The following is a 24,155-nucleotide window of genomic DNA, read 5'->3' as shown; positions in this document are numbered from 1 at the left end:
GGTTTAATAAAAATTATTAAAATATATCAAGATGCCATATTAATGCATGTGATTTTGGGAAAACATTGCAGTGTAAATGCACATTATCATTGCCATAATCTATTTAGAGTTTTTGTAATGCTAGCTTTCAATACTGTACTAAGAAAGTTAAATCTTTAAATTGTAAAAATGAATTATGTATGTATCACCCATTTAAATGAAAACACAAAAGTTAGAAAAAGTTAGCACAGCTATTAAAACTTAATCTTACATTCCGCCCCCTGTCTCCCAAAGCACTGTACTTTCAGTTTTGGGAAAGGATACCCAGTGTATGTTCTTCCTATCACAGTATTCACCAATTTCAGGACTGACCCAGAAACCAAGCTGTCAGAGAGCTTGGTGATCTTTATGCAGTAGTTGGTATCCATTTTGTCAGTTTTTTCAGGCCTTAAAGCAGTTATTTAAGAAGGTTATTGTATACATTGGGATCTTTCAAAAGAGACTTTGGATAAATTAGTACAGAAATCATGGACTAAGAGGACCTGTGGCCTTAGCATTTGGGATTTTTGACCAAGGATGTGGGAAATAGAAATAAGTGGACATCTTTTGCAATTGAATATTATGAAGATAATCTTTATTGGAGCTAATGCTGAACAGCGTGGGTTCAGATTTGATGGCGACACCAGCTATTGGTGAGTGATGTAAACAAAAGGGCTCATACAAACAAGGGTCTGCACTGGATAAATTGGAATTTAAATGGCAAATACTATTTCCCCCCCACAAAGTATAGAGTGATGTAAGGCAAGGCAATAAGTAAAATTATAATTTGTTATTTTGTTTTAATTTTTTTGTTCATGTTAGCTGCCCAGAATTGCGGATGCAAAATAGGTGGCCGTATAAGCTGTTTAGATACTTAATGTGTGGAATGAGGATTTAACTGGTGAATACTAAAAATGAATCTTGATGTGGTGGTGGGTATATGTGTAAAAATTACTTTCCTTCTGTGAAGAAGTTACAAAATAATTAGAAAAGAGATTGCAATAAAGTTATTAATACCTATCTCGTTCTTTTTGCAAATACTGTGTATGTGTCTAGTTAAAAGAATTATAGAATCTGGAGTCAGCCGATGAATTTGAAAGACTGAAGAAAGTATACTCATAGTACATAGTATTCAACATTACCAAATATGATACAGACTGCCAAATTGATGTTTAAAGTTAAGCCCATGGAGCAGGCAGTTTTTATGACAATTACATGACCTCACCAGGATCAACTGGACAGGATTTTTGCTTCATGTCCTGTGTATAGAGTTCCTCAGTTATCCAATGAGGTAAATTGGGCTGAATTACATAATACTTCAGTATGATCTAGCAGGATCCATATATGTCTTTGCCTGCTTGGATATTTTAAAAATGTGATGCTTTTGAATTTAAAACTAAAATATTTGCAAGGTTTAAGAAAGAGTGCCTTTTCACTACTGTTTCAAGATTTCTTATTTATCTTCTCAACCCTTGTTATCAATATTGAAAGGTATTTGGTTAATGGGTGTTAACTGATACTTTAAAGTTGAATCTAGAATATTTGTTGGAATTGTAATTTGTATATAAATTGACATTCAACTGAGTTTGCCAGGAAATTAATTTTTATATTTTCTCCAAAGGTTTTTAAGAATAGAAAAGTCTAAAGTCGTTTTTTTTAAAAAATGACTTAAATAGCATCTAAGCTGTAATGAATGTTGGATGTACCTTATAAATTGAATAAAGTCAGGATCAGTGACTCTTGTATAATTTCCCAAATGTGGTTGTTTTCACAGAATGCTTTTGCAGACTTATCCAGCATTAGCTATACTTCCTCTTGTTTAATTATTTAAATAGAAAAATATAACACCAGTATTGTTTAAAGCCTTCTGGATAAAGCGGACTTCTTAGGATTGTTTGAAAGTTCATAATGTACAAACCTTGTTGAAGCAAAGTATGTTTTATTTTTTATTTGGTTTGATTTCTGTAGCTGCCCATCTCAAGGGACTTTGAGCAGCAAGCATTGTAAAAGCATAAAAACAATTTAAACCAATATAAAATAAATATATATGATTGCAGAGTAAAATTATTGGCGTGGATATAGCTAAAAATGGGTCCCTTAACGTTCCCAGGGGCCCAGATCTAGGCACAAAAGACCAACGACCTTGGTCATCATAATTTATGAGAAAAGAATGTTCCAGATGGCAGGGGCTGTAGCAGAGAAGGCAAGTCTGGTCCCTGCCAGCTGACATTTCTTGAAATACCTGTTATAGGCCCAACCTGCCTGATCAAATTGGGTGGGTAGAAACAACTGGGGGAAGACTCCTTTAGGTAACCCAGCCCAAGCCATGAAAGGCTTTAAACCAGCGGCTCGTTCCACTCCAGTCAGCGTGAATGAAAAATTGTCAAATAATTTTGAGCTATGTTAATCTTAGGATCCTATAATACTTGACTAATGTAGTGTTTGCATCTCTCCCATAAATTGGGAAAATTTATGAGCAGCCATGATGCTCCAGATACTACTATCCTAAATCCCCGATCATATTCTGATGGGCGGTTTGCCCTAGTTGATGTTCAGTGACACCTTATGGAATGCTAACTAGAAAGGTTTCAGGGAATTAATATGGTAAAGGCAAAAAAGCTTTGAGTCAAGATTACCTTCTGTGTAAGGTAAGCATTGTGTTCTCAATTTATGGATCCAGATAAGGACTAGGGAGTTCAAAAATACATGGTTCTTTGGGTCTTGGTCCTAGAAAATTCTAGTTTTGTTAACATAAGTAAAATAGTCCCAAAGGTGCTTTTTCAAGAAGCAACTGAACTTTCTTGTTTTTCTTTGAAGATGTTTTGCTTCTCATCCGAAAAGCTTCAGCAATAAGTAGACATTTTAAAATACCACAGCACATACATCTATGTATTGGAGAAACAATTCTATTTTTTTTTTCACTGCCTCATTCATTTGAAAAATGAGAAAAAGTATGTTTGCAGGATTTTGATTCAGTTTGCAGGACTAGATTAGCAAATCTAGTCATGGTATGTTATGCTTAAATGTGAAGCAACAAAGCTTTATGGGTTTCTGCCTGCTAAACATTTTGACTCCCTTTTATTCCTGGCATTTGTAACATTCTGAAGGCTGGGATAATCATAGTTGTAAGCATAGTTGGTACTTCAAGTAACTACAATAGAATAATGAAATGTTTGAGTCTAAATCAGCCCCCCCCTTTTTAATGAATCTACCTCTATTCTGAGCATTTAAATATCTATTTCCTAAGAAACTGGTACTATTTTCTTTCTTGTTTTACAATAAAAATTTCTAAAAATTGAGCATTTATCTTTCTATTCTTTGGATAGATTGTACGTAGTTTTATTGCCATCAATGAGCTCGTCTTCAGATCTGCCCATGTTGCCAGCATGCCTCCCTTATAAGCTCTCCGGAGTCACCTTGAACCATGAGATTGGCAGCATATGAAATTAATAACTAAAATGCCTCACTAACCATTCTTAAAAGCCATGTTCATGAGGATACATCATCTCCATTGCCTCCATTCCATTGCAGACATGTTTGTTTTCAGCTAGTCTGACATTCAGGTAACATTTTTCATCTGACATAAGTCTTGCCATATGATTTTGCCTTTGATGCCTCTTATTTTATGGAAATATGGAACAGAACACATAGTTCTTCACAAATATGTCTCCCTAATGGGCTGGTAGAAAATAATGAAGCAGGAGCCTCTTCTGGTTTACCTAGAAGTCTTACCTGTGGCCCGCATATCCTACTGTGATTGCTGCGGTTATTTTTCTGCATGAGGTAGGGCTGGTGTTTTTACTATGCTGTGAATTCCACGTAACCTAGTGGAATCCTATTAGTATCTACCAGGCTCCCCTGGTACTTTGTGATTATCTGCGCCCACAATGGCAACATGGAAAAATTTACATAGCAGCCATAAATTGTTCTTCATATTCTAAGTGTAGTTTTGGGAAATAGTTCTGAGATCCAACTGGGCAAACATTTGTGAACCTTTTAGAAATATTTGCAATCCTGCAGAACTATGATCAGTGGTGTGATCAGGGCTTCTTAAACTTTTATTAATAGATATAAATGTGTTTAATGTGTATCATGTCTTTATTGAATATATTAAGTCAACTTTTACTGTCCTTGTAAAAATATATAAGAAGCTCTAGGATTAATAACAGGATAAATTGAGATAGCTATTCCAATTTATGGGATGAATTTGAGAAGTCTTCCTCTCAAAAAGCCCAAACATTTCTGTTGAATCCTGCTTTTTATCATGCAGATTTGAGGAATGATTCATGCCTCTGCAAACCTCTGAAAAAAGGTAGTTGGTACTCAGGAGACTAGAAAGGCATTAAAGGTTTCCCCTGTCCAATCATGATTGACTCAAGGGGGCAATGCTCATCTCCGATTCTCAGCCGATGGAGCCTGTGTTGTCTTGAGAGATGCTTCTGTCACCACGTAGCCAGCATGAAAATACAGAATGCAGTAATTTTCTGGTTGAAGCAATACCTATTTATCTACTTGCATTTGCATGCTTTTGAACTGCTAGATTGGCAGGAGCTGCGGCGAGAATGGGAGCTCACCCTGTCATGCAGCGCTCGAGTCTCAAACCCAAACTGTTAGTTACAAAACTTATTTTAAGATTTTTGCCTCCATCAATCCATAGGAAGATGTTGGTCATTTTTTTTTAAACGTTACTTTTCCCAGGAGAGGTCCAACAGAAATCACTCCAGATGGGAACATCATAAAGAATCCCAGGGCTATAGGAAAGGATTTGTGGGAAGTTGTTAATTATCTAAAGTCAGTGTATATGAGTGTGCTTTAGGTATAACAATGAACAATAGTGTTCATGGAAGTATATGATGAATGGCGTTCTCCAGCAAGGAAGCTGGCACCCACCTCGTTTTTGTCAACAACCACCTGGAAGGTACACCAAGCTAATGGAACAGTGTTCTGTGGACCGAGAAGACAAAAGGGGTACTTAATGGAAATAATGCAAAATATGAGGCAAAACAAACTGAATTCCAACAAAAGAACCTCATCCCAACCAAGAAGCATGAAGTGCACTATGCTTTGGAACTGTTTTACAGCCTCAGGACCAAGGAAACTCAAAGCTATTGAGGGAACAGTGGCTTCTGGATTGTACCAGCATATTTTACAGCATGGGTATCAAACTCTATTTCATTGAGGGCTGCATCAGGGTTGTGTTTGACCTCGGGGGCACTGTGTGTGGCCAGGGTGGACGTGGCCAGCTTGACGTTGATCATGCCGGGGCATCTGTGGTGACCTGAGTGCTCTGCCAGAGAAAACGGGCTCCTGAGCTCTGTTTTCAGCTGTGATGACTTCCTGCAACCGTCTGCCAGCAACAACGGAACTCCCGAGCTCCCATTTTCGCTGGCAGAGGCACCATGAGCAAGTCCTTTGCTGTTTCCAGGGCAGCCTGGCAGGCCAGATCTAAGCACCCTGTAGGCTGGATTCGGTCTCTGGGCCTTGAGTTTGACACTTGTTCTACAGGATAATGTCAGCACTGAAACTCCAGTGAATTAGGTTACGCGGGATAGCATAAACTTGTAGCAAAAGGATGCGGATCTCACACCATCTGCCCCAGAAGAACTCTGGGCCTACTTTTTTGAGGTGTTCTTCCTTGGCATAAAGGCTTGGTAATTATTGCAGCCATCATTATTCTCCATAAAAAGATCTCTCTTAGTGTCTTGACCCTGAATGTAGCTGTGTTTGTGAGTGAGGGCTCTTAGTGCCTTTGTACTTTCTTTCCAATTTCTTTTATTTTCCCCCCTTTTAGTCTGTATCTCTTGGTCATGAAGGTTTTCCTCCCTTTTGGGCAGTAGACCAATCTCACAAGAAATAGAATCAAATTTTATTATTTTCTTTTTGAAAAAGCAATGACAAAATGTAGGCACTTTTCTACTTAAAGTATTATGGTTAATTTCTTTTGGGTGTCACTTAGATTTCACTCTATGTTAAAAAGCAGCATATAATAAAATCAAAGTTTAGTAGAAAAGCACAGGGGAGGCAGGAGAACCCCTAAAACAGGTGTGAGTATTCAATATGCTCAATGGATGTGGAATATTTGCTGATGTTGGTAGCAGGATGAAAGAAGAAAATGGAATGGAATATCGAGGAAAAGAATACAACTGGAACTCTGAGCACTAATTGTGGCAGTTTCCACTTATAGTTTGGTCTGGACACCATTTTTAATGTATGTTAAATGAGCACAGCACAGAGGGCAAAAGATTAAAAAAAATAGGTGTTGGTAGTGTGAACCAAAATATCCCAGGTGATGAAAAGGTAGCCTGAATCCAATATAATATTTTGAAATGTATCTTATTCGAATAACAATAACAGCAAAAAAAAAAAAAAAGGATACAGGGTTTACACCATGAATCAAGTTCTTTCTTTTATTATACAGGATTTTATGTACAAATCCCCCTCCCCCCCTTTCTTCCATTCTTCAGTCCTGCATTTGTTCATAGCAAAACAAAGTCTAGGAAGCATTTTGAAAATAGCTAGGGACGCCAAAGTGACCAAACTTTGCAGGATAAGCTAATAGAGAAGAGCCAAAAGAATAAAGAAAATAAAAACAATGCTTGCCTGTTTGTAACTTGTATTTTCAACAAAGAAATTGTTGTAAATTACTGTGCTTTGAGAGATGCAATCTTCTGTTAATATGTCCTGAAGAAGAGAAGATCCTTACATCTGGTTGTATATCTTCCAGTAGAAATCCTTAGAAGGGTAGGATCAGATCTTCTGAATTTGGCCCGTATGAAAATGTGATTCTCACCCTTTCCTGAACAGTAGTTGGAGTCTGAAAGATTGGATTACCCTGCTAAGCAAACAACGCTCCATCTATTTTTGAAGTTGGCAATTAGGAATAAACCATCTTACAGTATTGTACAAAGCATGGAACCTTGAAGAAGAAAAAAAGATAATGAAGGATAATACAATTTTGTAGTAGGTTTCAGTTAATAAATCACACATGTTTTGTGTTTCTGAGTGTGGGCTGGTTGAAAGTATTTGCATTTTGGAAAAATGGTCAACAGGGCAGAATTATATTTTTCTTCTGCACATAGATTTCTTGTAATTAAAAAGAAATCAGGACATACTGTGCTATCTATCTCTTCAATTGCCCTTGTTGAGACTCCTAGGACTAGCTTCTGGAACCTTTGGTATGAAAAAGTGTAAATTATGTTTTGAATCCTATTGGCTGCATAGCTGGGCCATAAAGTGAATATTTCATTCAAAATTCTTATGAAATTCCTGGGGCAAAAATTCAAACTATGCATGCTAGTGAGTGTGCTGTATGTCCCAACTTTAGCCCATGTTCCTTTCTGTTTTTATAATTATTTGCCTTCTTAATCCTTAGGAAACTGAATGAAGAATTGTTTTACTCCTGGGAACAAAGGCTGATAACCATTTTCATTTTTCTAAGTAATATCTCAGATAATAAAAAGTAGATTTCCTAGTGCAACTATGCAGGACAGGAAACTGCACTGGACCAAGGGTAAAAACCAAATGGATCACTATGAGACAACCTGGCTTAGCAGGCATGATTTCAAATGCAAAACCATGCATCATATATAAGAGCTGTGGTGGTGCAGTGGTTAGAACGCAGTACTGCAGGCTACTTCTGCTGACTACTGGCTGCCTGCAATTTGGCAGTTTGAATCTCACCAGGCTCAAGGTTGATTCAGCCTTCCATCCTTCCGAGTTGGGTAAAATGAGGACCTGGATTGTTGGAGGCAATATGCTGACTCTGTAAACCACTTAAGAGGGCTGTAGAGCAGTATATAAGTGCTATTGCTATTGTGGACTTGTACTCATTGCACATCATGGTACCTCCTGTTTCAAGAAAGTAGACTTTCTACAGTCTATTTCCTTTCCTACTTCTAGAAAAGAAAGGCTCTATTCTGCATCTTGATATAATGTCTATTTCAGCAGTGAATGCTGATTACAAGGCTCCCAGTTTAATACTAAGATTTGTGTGTATGTATGTGTGTGGGAGTAGTAATGATAGTCCATTGGGATGACTACTTTCCTGTGTCCTACAAAACTGGTTGGAAATATTAGTCCATGTGTCTCATTTTGAATTCTAGGCAGAGACCCAATGGCAGCCTTGTATGTCAACATTTGTCTTGCAAAATATATCAAGAAAGGTTCTAATTTTTTGTGGTTCTCCCTCTTGTTGTTGTGATGTGCTAGGCGAAGGAAGGAGGGGGAGAAAAAATAATTCATTTACTATTTCAAATTTATATACTATATTTTCTTTTTTGAAATGTCAAGGACAATCATTAATAGGTACCATGAGTAGAGAAGGTCGACAAAAATATAATTATGATTCATATGAAAAATATGATTAGCCTGACGGTTATCAAGGAAGGGGCAGAAAAAAAAATACTTTGGTTGGCGGGCCAAAGTTTCTTTTGCTATCTTTTCTGTAACTTCCCTTCTTCATCCTTTTCTGTTTTTTTTCCTTTTCATGTCAGCATAAAGGCAGCTGAGTTTCAGGACATTATCAGTGGGTTGACAGTATTAAAATGCAGGTAATTTCCCTTACATGCCTGTGGTACCTGATTCATGTTGCAGGCCTTCTGTCATCCACCACTATGAAGTTATAAATAGCATGACACAAAGTAATAAATGTTTTATCAAGAAAAAAAACCTCTCCAAAAAGGGGGAAAGAAAGGGACACTTAAGCATGTTATGTTATTAAATAAAAAAATGAATAATTAAATATTATATTACACAATTAATGTGATTTTGCTATCATGAATGGAATCTGTAAGTTTTAGAATATACCTAATTACTGTAGGCTGGAGTCTTCCACATACGTGAAATGGCTATTCTCCTGAAGAAGCAGGAAAGAAAAAGAAAAAAGAAAAGAAAGAGAAAAAGAAAGAATAAAAGCAATCCCCAAAATATACATTTATGCATATCTACTTAAAAGTGAAGTCATTTTAAACTGAAAGAGACATTCCTAAATAGAGTTCGTAGCATCCTCCCTGTATCTTCTCCCTTAGATTGATCACTTAAGCATCAATAAAGATCAGGAAATGTATCAATACACAAACGATAAAAAGGGCATATATTTGCATATTCTTTGGTTTATGCAAGCTAACTTATTCTCTGCAAATGAAAGTTTTGCTATAATTTTTCTATTTTGGATAGGAAGAATTAGCAGAGTTTGAATATAAATTCTCTATTGTAATAGGAAAACCAGGCAGCTTCTGTGCCTGTTTATTAATTTTTTATTGATCTGTAATTTGACAGTTTTAAAGACCCTGCTCTCTTTAACTTCACATCAACCTGAACTAGGTAACCAAGCATTCATTTAGTTAAATATTTATAACCTACCTTCTATCAAAAACTAAACTAGAATATTAAGATGGGATAAGAATAATGATTGTTTTATTTATTTATATTCGTAGAAGAATCGTAACAGGTCCTGTTCACTTGTCTGAAATGGGTCTGAAATGGGTCTGTCCCATTTCAAAGGTGTAAACATTGAGGTGTAATGAAATAGGTGGAGTGCAAAGCTTGTATTTCTGTGCCAGACATATGACCAAATGTTTGGATTTCTTTAAAATATATTTAAAAGTTAATCTCCACTTTCAATTTAAATTTTTAAATATAGTTAAACAAAAGAGGAATATTATCTCAATGTACAAGCAGAGCTTCATGTTCCCAAATAAGAACTGCAGATCCGGGGAGAAAATATAAGAGATGGGAAAATAGAATGATGATCTATAGTTTGAGCTATGGCAACCTTGGACAATATCTGTGAGAATCTTTTTTGCCATTTTCCTTCTACTGTTGTCCATTTATTTATAGGTAGCCTTCGACTTAAAGCCATTCATTTAGCAACCGTTCATACTTCTAATGGCCTTAAGTTATAAGTGACTTATGATCAGTTCACACACTTAACAACTGTCACAGAATCCCCTTGGTCACGGGATTTGAGCACTTGGCAACCAGCATGTATTTGCAATGGGGTCACATGATCATCATTTGTGACTTTCCCAAACAGCTTCTGACAAGCAAAGTCAATGTGGGAAGCTGGATTTGCTTAAAACAATTGTGTGATGCACTTAACAATTGCAGTGATTTGTGGCAAAAAAAATTGTAAAATTGGATGTGACTCAACCGCTTTGGTTAAGAACAGCAATTTTGATCCCAATTGTAGTCATAAGTTGAGGACTACCAGCAACTTCTCTGGGTGATATTAGCATCACATGTTTGATGAGACAGATATCATGAATAGGGCCATGTATACAAAGATTTCTATTCCTTCTAGTCTCTCTTGTTGGGGCATTGGAAGTATAAGCATCGATTCAACATGGATTTGACAGGTGGATAGGAATGTCAACTTCAGAAACCAGCTCAAGATACTGTATATGTATATCACCGACAAGTGTGTCATGACTCTCAAGCTTAATCCAATACCCAAATTTAGAACTGAAGTTCTCTGTCTTCAAAATATGTCATTGCAGTAGTTAGTTTTTAAAAGAAATTAGTGATTCACCTGTCCCACACCTTCTTCCTTATTAAACAGCTTATTTCCTTTGCATTCTTATGTGTTAAATTTGTTGGGAGGACAATAATTTCATTCCCATCTTTACATTCAGACAATACCATATCTGAAAGTAAATTCTATTGTATTAGCTAAGGACTGACAGATCACCAAACCTCAGTTCATTGATATCTATGGAGCTTCTCAGTCATCCAGGTCATGGTTATCCCAAAGGTCCTTTTTTGCAAAAGGCAATTGGATTTTCTTTGTTTTTCCCTGAAGAACTCTGAAGTAGGCTCTTGGATGAAAAGTGAAACATCTTCAAGAAAAAAACAAAACAAAAAAGGCCCAGCTGCTTTTTGAAAAACCACCTTTGAGTCAGTTCATGGATGCAAATTTGAAAGACAAAAATCTTGTTCTTTAGCATCAATAAACACATTAAGTACTTTCTTTCCCCAAATGAACAGGAAAGGATATGATCCGTCTGTAATTCATTATACTGTTAAGAGATAATTTTATGTATTAATGGTATGGGGAAAAATAGTTTTCCCTGAAGATTGTGTAAATCCAAAGTATATCACGTGGGTATGAAACCTCTGATTTCCTGCTACATCTTACCAATTCATCGTCACAATCATCCTGCACAAGGCCTTCCTCTTCCTCCTCTTCTTCTTCCCCATTTAATGGCTCTTCCGTGTTCACGTCTGCTTCTGATGCTGTGTCTTCCTGAGAAATTTCACTTTTGTTTTCATCTGCCTTTTTTCTAACTTCTGCAAAAAAAGCCAAATCGTAAAATACCAATGTGATTTGTTACATTGGCAGGCTTTATTTGGCTTATCTCAGCATATCTAAATAATCAAGAATCCAAGCTGGAAACTAATTGAATTTCACCAACTGTCCCTATATGCTGCCACATTGGGAGCATCATGAAAAATTAAAATGGCACCTGGACTCAAATGCTAGGAACATCTTATCAGAAAAAAAATATGAATGGAATATCTCCAGGAGACATGTCTGCAACGAGTCCTAACAGAGCCGATGATCCTGACATCTTCCTAAGGTTACCAGGAGAAATACCACTCAATTTCTTTCCCTTTTATCATTTAATAGGTGCTTATTGCAAACTATAACCTGAGATTAATATTGCAGAGTCCAGGCTTAAAGAAAAGTAGTCTCACAAATAATTATTGGCTTTGTTTACATGACTTGGTTAACGTTATTAACAAATCTAGTTGGTTTCATTGTGACTTCATATTTTTGTGAACCCAGGCCATTTGATTAGTTTATGGTTCAATACATTTTTATGCAAAACCAGAAAATGGGTGAACAGAAAAAACAAGTTAATCTTGGTGAATGCAGTCCATGAATTAAAACTGGGCATGGTTTGGAAGGAATACAAATAATCAATTGGGTATTTGGGCCAGATGAAGAAATGAAATAACACTTAAAATGTTTCTATTCTGCTTCTTTTTCTTTTGTTAAATCTACTATTGCATATAGCAGGGACCAGGCAGAAAAAATATCAAGGTGGCTTCCTGTCATTTAGATATATGAATTAGAGCAAGGATGGAAAGCCTGTTAGGTTTCCAGATACAACTAGATTGTGGCTCCCTTCATCTGATTAAGATTGATGGAAATTGGAATCCAATCTCCGGAGGACTGCAGCCTATGAATAGGGAAATGGTGTCCAGAGGTTTTGGACTATGTAATCTGCTGAGCTACAGATTCCTATCAGTATCTGCGTCCTTTACTAGTACAACTAACCAATGAAAATATATTCTCAAGGACAAAAAATCAGCAGGGGAACTTCAGAATACTTTTATATTCAGATGGGAAGCCCAATAGGTTTTTTTTTGAAATCACAGGTTTCCAAGGGCTATTTGGTCTTGTTCTGCTATTACGATCTTTATAATATAGATGCCAGTGAAATATGTCCATACTTCAGATTGCCTAGAAACAGTCACTTATATTTAATAACACTGATGCAGTTTTACCCAATATGTGGCCTATAGACAGATTGGATTATAACACCATTAGTTACATCCACTTTGGCCCTTGCTGGCTGGAGGCAATAGGTGCTGTAGTTGAGAATGGAGGAAAAAAAACCTCTACTAGCTCCTAGGAATGGAACAAGGGCATCTCAGAGCTGGACTGTAATTGCAAAAAGTACCAAAGGTCTTTTGTCCTGAACAAAAGAAGGTCAGCCAGTACTAGGAACCTGGCACTGACTTTATTCACTTGAACTCCTGCTGCGTCTTGGTGTTATCGAGGGGACATTTGCAATCAGCCAACTGACCTGTAGGTGCTTTCTGTTGTTCAGAAATCTGCTCCAATCTGCCCAAGAGAGCATCAATGTTGGATTTGATCTGCGTCAGCTCAGTTTTAATTGTCTGCAGTTCACTGCATTTCACTTGGAAGACAAAAGTTAGAAGAAAGCCTTATTCTTTTGTCTGGTATGAATGAGCAATTTGCTTGAGCAGAGATTTAATTATACTTCACGTATACCTTTTAGTTGCAGGTCCTGCTTGGCGTCCGTCGCAATAAGGGCTTATTGGGTTCAGTATAGGACAGGGTCTCGTTTGCCTTTCATAGCTGAGGAGAAGACAGGAGAATTTTGGCAGGTACCATTTCTCCCATCAGAGTGCACCATCAATGGGAACAAACTACCAAAACCTAAATGCTAGTGCACAGCTACTTAAGGGTTTGGAAGCCCTGTGCTATATTGACTCTGGCAAGATGGTGTCATTGTAGGTATCAAAGAATTCCTTTATTAATGCTTAGAACGACCTCCTGCCACACTCTTCCATCTTTGGTGATGTGCAAAATTTGCAACTCTGAGTCAATAACAAGCAAAAGAGGAATCTTTCACCTCATTCCTTGAACTTTGTACAAAGAAATTCCCCATAATTTTTAATTTCCATAACTACTTAGAAGTTGATAAAATGATCCTTACAGGTAAACAAATACAAATATAGGCATCACATTGAACAGGCCAGTATAGCTACTCCTTTATTTAGAATTCTCTGTTACATGATTTACTTATTTTTGTGCCATCCTGTCAAGTGGATTCTGAACTGTTGAGCACATGCAGACTGTTTTAAACTCCACCCCCTCCCTTTTTGGCTTCTTGGATTCTTTTTAACTAACATATTTCGTTTTTTGCAAAACTCTATTTCCCAATCTGACTGCTATTTCCTTCTTGTGTCCAGATCAGCTATTTGGGCAATGGTGAAATCTTTCCCGGTTTGCCACCAGTTTGCTGCCCGCGCATGTGCGGTGTGAGCCAAATGCATGCTGTGCACACACATGCACACATGCACAGTACGCACCAAACACGCACTTTGCGCAGAAGAAGGCTTGGAAATGTAAGTAGAACAGTGAGGGAGGAAAAAGAGCTCTGCCACGTGATTTAGATTCACTAGAAAGCAGGATTGCCTGCTTTCTAGCGATTTTAAATCGTGCGGCACAGCTGATCATTGGAAATACCGGTTTGGAGGAACTGGTAGCTTTTTTTTATTACCGGTTTGCCTGAACTGGTAGCTTTTATCATTACCGGTTCACCTGAACCAGTGAAAACCACTCTATTTGGGGCAAATGCCTGCCTAAGTTACCTCTTGCTATAAGGTGATTGCATTCAGTCTGACATTTACTTCCCAGCCTTCAATTTCTTATAATTTTCACTCACTTCCATGTTGGCAAAGCTGACTATACTGTTTTCACTGGAATGTTTTACTTTCTTAGGAAAGGAGGAAAGGAGTATTTTCCTATTTTTATTTGCAAAGAATCTGGATTGCAGTTCAAAAGAAGTTAATTAGATGAAGGATTAGTTCAATATTAGAACAGAGATGATAATTTGAACATCACTTTTTTTTTTTTTGTAAAAAGCTCAACCAAGGGCATGTATTCTTTCCTCCAGCCATTTAGTCTTTTGTTATTCAGTGACAGTTTGAATTCAGATGTTTCTGGCTGTAGTTACCAAACAATTGTATCTCATTGGCAGCCAGTTTTTGTGGTAAAAAGCACTGACAGAACAGTAGCTGAACTGTCTTGCTATGGAGACCAAGCTGGCTCATTCTATAGTGTCTTTCAAATATTTTGTCTTTCACCAAGTACTTGGCTTGATGTATTTTTTCCCTTTCTTCTGTGAAGAATATGTGTTTATTTTTAATGCTCCATTTATTTTTTATTGTCATTGTTCATAATATATTTTGATTGTATTTTTACAACTATTCCCTTGAGGGCAGAAAAGTATGATATTAATAAATAAAAAAGGCAACTATTCTACTCTTTATATAGATTCATTTTAATTCACAGGCGTAGAGAGATTCTACCCTTGCCTATCCTGATCAAATAACCAGGTTGCCACTGACCCCATGGTTAGTGGAGATAGTGTATAACTCATTGAGTATGAAATATATTCCAACCTGCTTAAAGAAACATTTCTAAGATCTTTTACTAAAAAAAAAGGGCCTTTCCTTGGCCTGGAAGGTCTCTTAATTATGGGCCACTCTCAAATATTCTATTCGTAGGTAAGGTGATTAAGAAAGTACTGCCCTCACAGCTTCAGATGCCTTTGGATGAAACTTATTATTTGGGCCCAAATAATAAGTTTCATCCAAGTGGTCCAGTTGGGTCTTTGTCTGGAAGACGGTACTAAAAATATTTTAGTCATGTAGTTAAAGGACAATTAGAAAGTTAATCAACCCAGCTCTACCACTACTTACTATCTGACTCCCAGGAACATTGCTCAGTTTTGGTAATGTTTTAAATCAGTGTTTCTCGGCCCTGGGAGTTTTAAGATGTGTTGACTTTAACATGCTGACTTGGGAGTTCTGGAAGTTGATGTCCGCATTTCTCAAAGTTGCCAAAGTTGAAAAATGCTAGCATAAGTGGGCATTTTCACCTTTGCAGTTCTAACAAAAAGACTGCTTCTCCTGCTATGGACCTACCTAGTTAGATAAATTAGCAGGTGAGGCCCTTTTGAAGATGTCCTATAATGGATTGTGAGAATAACCTTGAGAAACAGCAGAAAGTGCCACAACCCAGGCAACAATCACATAAAGAGAAACCCAAGTCCAAAGCAGGATCTTCTGCTTCTCTAAAAGAGAGCACTAAGAGTTTCATGATTGATAACAGCCCTTTGAGTTAGACCAGACTTGAACACCATAGTCATGAATACTAAAACTACTTGTCAGTGTGTATGAACATTCATGACTGGGATAGACATGGCAACAGGTCAGCCATTGGGGGCTGGCTGGAATAGGACATGGTAACAAGGTCAGCCAATGTATAGGTATAGCAACTAAGTCAGCCAATGAGGGCTGTTTGGGAGCTGAAACAGCTTGGAGCCTGGGCATGGCTTAGATTAACTAATATATATAGATATACATTGTTTGCTCCTATTATTGTCCTTCCTTCTGTTAACTATGCTTCTGTGATTATGCTTCTGATTCTGAGAACTGTTCTTGGTATTGTATACTGTATATGTCTCATGTTATATTATGTATATAAAGAAGTTTCTTATTTAATGAATCCTTCTGCATCAGTTATCTGTGTGTGATTTCTGCAACAAACCCTGATACTACTTTTATTATAGGATTATAGAAATAGAATCTTGCAATTCTGAATGTGCCTCCCCACTCCCTATGTTTACCAGAAGGAGAACTAGGAAAGGTCAAGTCAGATATTTTTTCAAATTCCATTCCTGCTTTAGATTCAGATTTTATCTTATCTGACATTGCCTTCACTGTGGCTGTTCCTTCTCTTTGTCAATTACATGCCCAGAAACACTCCAGAAATTTAGCTATCTGGTTCACAGGAGAGGGGCTTCTTTTCTGTGGTTCCCAAATACCAAAAGCAATAGCACTTAGACTTATATACTGCTTCATAGTGCTTTACAGCCCTCTTTAAGCGGTTTATAGAGTCAACAAATTGCCCCCAACAATCTGGGTCCTCATTTTACCCACCTTGGAAGGATGGAAGGCTGAGTCAACCATGAGCCTGGTGAGATTCGATCTGCCAAACTGTTGGCAGTCGGTGATCAGCAGAAGTAGCCTGCACAGTACTGCACTCTAACCACTGCACAACCACAGCTCATGGTGTAAAACTCTGTCCAGGGAAATGTGTTCGCCTGCATCCTCCTCATGTTTAGGGAAATGGCAACAATGCATTTTCTACCAAGCTTTAAATAATAATTGATGTAATGATAGCAATATTAATTCTGATTTTAATTGTATTGCTTTTACTCTCATGTTTGTGTTTTATTGTTACCCCTGCGGTAAGATGGGCGGCCAATAAATTTAATAAATAAAAAATTGTTGTAAGCAGCCTAAGTGAAGGTAATCATTGACTTAGGACCATAATAGAGACCACCCCCCATTATGGTTGTAAGTCACGATGGTTGTAAAACAGGTCAGTCATGTGACCGATCTGATTTCACAATCTTTTTGGCAGTGGTTGTTAAGTGAATGCAGTGTTCATAAACTAGCTGCTGCAGTCATTAAGCAAACCAATGGTTCACTACAAGTGCATTTTGCCGGAAAATGAAGGTAAATGGGTTTTTTGGACAAAACTGTCGTAAAACATGGTCATGTAATGGTGGAAGGCTGCAAATATTCATAAATATGTCCTTGTTTAGTGCCCAAAATTCAATGACTGGGAGGAGTGTGTGAACATCAGAACTTTGAAACTGGGTCATACGTAGCCCCAAGATAAGGTTCATCCTAACTTCAAATGTCTACCTGTATATAAGAAGCAGCTACTGCAATAAATTCAAGAATAAAAGAAAATCAATGTTTTGCAATACATAAAACACTTATTAGTAATTATGTTTGCTATGTATGTCTGCCCTTGTGCATTTTGTTTCAAAGGCAAGTCTGAAACCATTATAAACATTACCTCTGCACAGGTAGCATGAAACTTACATTTTAATTTGGCAGAGCTGTTCACAAGAGCAGCAGATCTGGCAAAGAGCTTGACCGGGATTGTTGCTTTGACACGTCGTACTAAAGGGATGGTGACTCGTGGCCGCTTCACGGGAACCATCCTGGGTATGGGAGACACTCTTCCTCGATACTCAAAGAGTCTATACAGAAGCAGAAGAAATGCTTTTCTGTAGCGATTCCGGCCAGATACATTAGCAAATATGGTATTTCTGATCAAGAGATGAAAACCATTGACGGCCTCTAGAGGGAGCTAAGACTTCATCCATTCCAGCCATCTGTTCTTGCCTGGGCAATAAAGCCCATCAGAGATTACAGCTGATCATTAAACTACTGAGGAGACGCATTGTTCAACCATTATTCTGCAAGTTAATGCTGACAACTCTCAGAGAAGTTATTTAATAGATTGCTTTAACAGCAATATTGTTGCCGTTAATTCATTTTTAAAAATACTTCAGTGTTTCATATTTAAGAATTCCTTAGGCAAATCTCCAGGATATTAGAAAAGATCATCCAAGGAAATACTTTGCTGTCCTATCTTAGCATATTCCACCCCCCCTCACTTATTTATTTTATTTATTTATTATTTAGACTTTTATACCACCCTTCTCCCGAAGGACTCAGGGCGGTGTACAGCCAAGTTAAAAATATACAATATACAATATTAAAACAACAAATTAAAATAACATATTATATGATGGCCAAAAAATTTAAAAGTTTAAATGTAAAACCATCTAATTGACCCCAATAAAACACAGTACCCCAATTTAAAATTATTAAAATTCAAATTTCAGAATTTAAAAATTAAAAGTTAAAAATTAAGCCAGTCCCGCTTGGATGAACAAGTACGTTTTCAATTCATGGCGAAAGGTCCGAAGGTCAGGTAATTGACGCAAACCAGGGGGAAGTTCATTCCAGAGGGTAGGTGCTCCTACAGAGAAGGCCCTTCCCCTGGGGGCCGCCAGCCGACATTGCTTGCCGTACGGCACCCTGAGAAGACCCTCTCTGTGTGAGCGTACAGGTCGGTGGGAGGCATAAGGTAACAGCAGGCGGTCCCGTAAGTACTTGGTGCCTACTCATTCCTTAAAACAGGATACAAAACTTTTTCCTAAGATGCAGCCAATAATATTTATAGTAAATTACACTCAGGCAAGAAAAAATACAATTGCTTAAGCCATTGCATCTGGATCCATCTCAGCCCTAATTACCAAGGTCTTTTAACAGAGCTAAAGAGGTTGAGGTGATGAGAAGTGAAAGACCTATTGAAAAACATGTCTCACTTTGGTAGAGAGGAAACACCTGAAAGCCGACTATAATAAAAACATATAGATCTGGACTTTGAAGTGCACCAAGTGCACTTTAAATGCACCAAGTGCTCTTCTCAGATTCAACAGAGATTGATTTAGTAACCTCAGGGGAATTTTGTAGTTCCACCTTTATGCTCTATCTGCTACTAGTTCAAAAGTTTGCTTTTTGTTCATGTGAAAAAACAAAACAAAACAACCTTCCACAGTTGCATTTTAAAAAGTTAAAATAAAGTTCTTTTTATATACCTCATGGCTGCTCAAACCCCTTTTTTACTGCTGCCAGCTAGGCACTTCTACTTTGATTTAAAAACAACGACAATAAATGTTAATCTTTTGGAGACAAACTGTATTGTACAAACGCTCAGACATCTTGGTTTTTCTTAAAAATGGCAAGGAAGAAACTGGGTTTATTCAGCTGAACTCAATTTACTGGTCAAGAGAATTGTCCAGTGGTAAAATCCAATTTTTTTTAATTACCGGTTCTGTGGGCGTGGCTTGGTGGGCGTGGCTTGGTAGGCGTGGCAGAGGAAGGATACTGCAAAATCTCCATTCCCACCCCACTCCAGGGGAAGGATATTGCAAAATTCCCATTCCCTCCCCACTCCTGGGGGAAGAATATTTTAAACCCTCCATTCCCACCCCACTCTGGGACCAGCCAGAGGTGGTATTTACCGGTTCTCCAAACTACCCAAAATTTCCACTACCGGAAATTTCAGTTTCTCTGAACTGTTCAAAATTTCTGCTACCGGATCTACAGAACCCGTGAGAACCTGCTGGATTTCACCCCTGGAATTGTCTGTATTGCTACCTGCAAAGGGTGATGCAAGAGAGCCCAATGGATACTGAACATGTTTGATGCTTTTAGAATGGGGCTGTTGAGTGGCTAGTCAAGTGACAGTGGTAAAATGACAAGCTTGCTATGCCTGGGCTGCAAAACGATGGACATCTCCTTCATGACAGCAAAAAGATTTTTTTGGTAACCCTTCTGGGGTTTTGCCGCTCCAATAATCTCAATGATGAAGTCTTCTGGCAGAGAGCATAATTGGCTGGAACCCTGTGGAGGAGGTCTCCTACAGGTATTTCTTACAGGGCAGGTTGTTTTGGGGAAATGCAAACAACCAGTGGAAAGTAAATGAAGAAGTCATGGATTCCTCATGGATATCCATAGAACAGGGGTCTCCAACCTTGGTCCCTTTAAGACTTGTGGAATTCAACTCCCAGAGTCCCTCAGCCAGCAAAGCTGGCTGAAGATCTCTGGGAGTTGAAGTCCACAAATCTTAAATGCACCAAGGTTAGAGACCCCTGCCATAGAATGTTAGCATCGCAGAGGAGCAGTCCCCTTAACAGAAAAACTGTAAGGTATTTCTTTAATACTTTAGGTATTTCTTTAATACCATCAATCTTTGGATAAGAACACATCTGGAACGTCTGTCTGGTAATTTGTTAGAGGACTGAAATCCTTATCATGAAAACACACAGAGAGCTGTTATATTTCTATCAAAGATTCTAAACCAAGAGCTAGTAAAGTTTATTATAACCATGCTGTTATCTTCCTAACAAACAGGAAGCAGCAGGTGAAGCTAAGCAAGATCACATCAAATACCTGTACAATTAGCACAGGGGCCCCCTAGGGCAGTGTGCTCTCCCCACTTCTCTCTATATACCAATGACTGCATCTCCAACGATCCATCTGTCAAGCTACTGAAGTTCACAGATGACACAACAGTGATTGGTCTCATTCGAGACAACGACGAATCCGCATATAGACGAGAGGTCGAACGACTAGCCTTTTGGTGCAACCAAAACAATCTGGAACTGAACACTTTCAAAACCGTAGAAATGGTGGTAGACTTTAGGAGAAACCCTTCCATACTTCCACCTCTCACAATACTAGACAACACAGTATCAACAGTAGAAACCTTTAAATTTCTAGGTTCTATCATATCGCAAGATCTAAAATGGACAGCTAACATCAAAAACATCATCAAAAAAGGACAACAAAGAATGTTCTTTCTGCTCAGTAAGCTCAAACTGCCCAAGGAGCTGCTGATTCAGTTCTACAGAGGAATTATTATCTGTCATTTGCACCTCTATAACTGTCTGGTTTGGTTCTGCAACCCAACAAGAAAAACACAGACTTCAGAGGATAATTAGAACTGCAGAAAAAATAATTGCTACCAACCTGCCTTCCATTGAGGACCTATATACTGCACGAATCAAGAAGAGGGCCGTGAAAATATTTACAGATCCCTCACATCCAGGACATAAACTGTTTCAACTCCTACCCTCAAAACGACGCTATAGAGCACTGCACACCAGAACAACTACACAAGAACAGTTTTTTCCCGAAGGCCATCACTCTGCTAAACAAATAATTCCATCAACACTGTCAAACTATTTACTGAATCTGCACTACTATTAATCTTCTCATCGTTCCCATCACCAATGTCTTTCCACTTATGACTGTATGACTGTAACTTTGTTGCTGGCAATCCTTATGATTTATATTGATATATTGACCATCATTTGTGTTGTAAATGTTGTACCTTGAACGTATCTTTTCTTTTATGTACACTGAGAGCATATGCACCAAGACAAATTCCTTGTGTGTCCAATCACACTTGGCCAATAAAAAATTCTATTCTATTCTATCTTGTCAAACTTAAAAAAAGATGTTTGGAGGTGCCCTGACCTGGCATAGAAATAAGCCAAAATACCCCAAAATATATGTGTGTTATGTCTCACTAATTTAATTTTCTCTAACAGGTACATTTTTTATATTGTATAACTTAATTTTATTTTGACAAAATTGCATCAAAATTGTATAAATTTGCAATTAGTATCATATCAGAACCCTAAATCAATTAACAAGATCAAGGATATCCTGTAATGGGATGTAAGTAAACCATATTAAACGCACTGGAACTTACTTCTGCACAGGGTGCTTTAAAACTTTATGTTTAAAAATGTAGGTTTTGAAGTTTATATTTTCACTTTTAGTTTCGAACAATTACAGGTAGTCCTCAGCTTACAACTGTACTAGAGCCTGCTGATCATGGTTTGCAAGTCTCAACGGTTGTAAATCGGTTCACCCATGTGATTGACCCAATTTTATACCTTACTTGCAGCAATCGTCAAACGATAACTATGACATTAAGCGAACCAATGGTTTGCTGTTTTTATTTATTTGCATCTCACCTTTTATTATTTTTACAAATAAGTTAAGGTGGCGAATACATCCAACATACTTTCCTCTTCCTATTTTCCCCACAATAACAATCCTTGGTCTTAGTCTGGTGCCTTAACCACTAGAGTAGACCAAGCTGGCTATAGGACAGTTTTGTCAAAAACCAGAAGTAAATGCCAGTTTTCATAAACTACAGTCATGTGACTATGGGATGCTGCAAATGGCCATAAATGTGGGATAGTTGCCAAGCACCCAACATGCAATCGTATGACTGCAGGGTGGGTGGGGGCAGAACTTCGGAACCAGGTTGTTAAATATTCCCAGGGAGGCATGTCATAACTTCAAATGTCAATAAGCAACTGGATGTAAGTCAAGGACTACCTGTATCCAAGTTTTCAGTCGTTTAAAGAAATCTTTACATCCATAGAACCAAAAGCAACATATTTAGAAAAGTGAAGCAGCCATTCAAATAAAACTATGGCAGGGTAGAAAATATAAGCAATCAAAATTTGCTTTGCACAAGCATTATGAAAGTGTTCCCTTATGTTCATTCTATTTAAAATAAAAGTAAAAAGCAATCAATGTGACAGCATCGTTCTTTTTTTATTTGCTCACCTGTCATAGAAGTCATCTCTGTAGTAATCATAGTCAAAGTCATAGCCACTGCTTTCAAAAATAAAACAAAGAACAGGATTAGTACTATGCTTCACCAATTACTTTTTTGAGGCAACATCTGTGAAGTAGCAGAATTCAGTCTCATAGATCTGAAAGGAAACCAGGAGTTCTGGATAATATATATCCAGAGAAGTAAAACTATATCACAAAGAACTCAGATTTACTGTTGTGTTTGTTTTAGGACACAACAAGGCATTTGGCAGCATCTGCAGAAATCCATGTAATCAAAAACAAACAACCAATGGATTTTCATTACGGCACAGGTTCTTATCGATGTTACAATGATATGCAGAATCTCAACTGGCAAGACTTCATTTGTCTCACATACAATACAAAACATACAAATATATACAAACTGCACATTTTCCACTCTGTGTGATAGGTGAACCAAGCACATAATACTTATTTACAATCCATGGATTTATGTGTGAACCAAATTATTGTTTGGTTACTAAAAGATAAATGGGTAGCAGATGGGAATTCTGATCTAGCCAAAAAATGGTAGATTGGGATATCATAGGTTTTTTCTTAAAATTCTACCCAATTAGATCGACCCAGACTCCAAAGAGCTACAAAAGCATTGAATTGGACAATAGATGTTTATGTCTCCCTATAAGTGTTACAAATGCAAATACATACATATGGAACATCCAGCAATCGAAAGAAGCTGTGTTTGACAAGGTAGCATAGAGAGCACTTGCCTATAAAGTTGTCAAGAGTCCAACACTCCTAAATGATTAAAACAATAAAGAGTCGGAAGATGTGGCAGCAGAGCTTCCAAAACACAACTCCCACACCTGTTTCAAGGTTGCTGTTTTATAGCCAATGCTGCCCTGCTGAGGCTGTAGAGAGCCTTCAGAGGGGAGGCAGGCAGCACAGGTGCCAGAAATTTTTCCAAGCAGCTTGCTCTTCCATTGTTGTGTATTTGTATATTTTAGCAATAGCACCTGTCAAGATTTGATTCAGATGCTATAACTACTGTGTCAGTGGGTGACTTAATAGCTCACCATTTTTTTTGTCTTCCAGGAGGAATATTTTATACACAGTAATGAAAGTATATTATTGCAACTCTTCCTAGAAGAAAACTTTAAACAGAAATCCAGCTGGCAAATCATAGAAATTGAAAGCTCTGACATTTCCTAGTAAAAAGAAGTGTAGTTAGCAACACATTTGTTGGAAAGGTCAGCTTAAAAGTGAAAATTTTAATTTTGGCTTGACACTTTTGACTTGGTGACACGAACATGACATTTCAAGACAATAAAGCCCAAGAGAGATTTAAAGCTCAGTATCTCCATCAAAGGAAACACTCTATAGTTGACGAGTGCAGAGTCTTCCTGTATAAGGCTGGGTTGAATAAAGGAGGACTCAGTTGGTGACTTTAGTATTTATTTATTTATTTATTTATTTTATTTATTTATTTATTTATTCAAATTTATATACCGCCCTATCTCCCGAAGGACTCAGGGCGGTGTACAGGCATTTAAAAGACATATAAATACAATATAAAACAA

General features: G+C 37.6%; 1 protein-coding gene across 2 annotated transcripts in view; it reads right to left on the bottom strand.

Moving 5' to 3' along the window:
* Nucleotides 1–1,934: 1,934 nt before the first annotated feature.
* Nucleotides 1,935–24,155, bottom strand: part of RALY (RALY heterogeneous nuclear ribonucleoprotein) — a 52,494-nt gene continuing 30,273 nt past the window's right edge. The window contains exons 4-9 of one of the 2 annotated variants that reach the window (XM_058175565.1): nt 22,585–22,635; nt 17,458–17,618; nt 12,831–12,944; nt 11,153–11,304; nt 8,824–8,872; nt 1,935–6,934 (exon numbers count right to left, since the gene is read on the bottom strand). In XM_058175565.1, coding sequence (XP_058031548.1) covers nt 8,828–8,872; nt 11,153–11,304; nt 12,831–12,944; nt 17,458–17,618; nt 22,585–22,635 — 523 coding nt within the window. In that variant the 3' untranslated portion in view covers nt 1,935–6,934; nt 8,824–8,827. The remainder of the gene's footprint in view (nt 6,935–8,823; nt 8,873–11,152; nt 11,305–12,830; nt 12,945–17,457; nt 17,619–22,584; nt 22,636–24,155) is intronic. The other variant, XM_058175566.1, reaches the window with a different exon arrangement.

This window comes from Ahaetulla prasina, chromosome 3 (assembly GCF_028640845.1).
Source record: "Ahaetulla prasina isolate Xishuangbanna chromosome 3, ASM2864084v1, whole genome shotgun sequence".
Lineage (NCBI taxonomy): Eukaryota > Metazoa > Chordata > Lepidosauria > Squamata > Colubridae > Ahaetulla > Ahaetulla prasina.
Note: the sequence above shows the minus strand (reverse complement) of the source record. Positions and strands in the feature narration are given on the sequence as shown.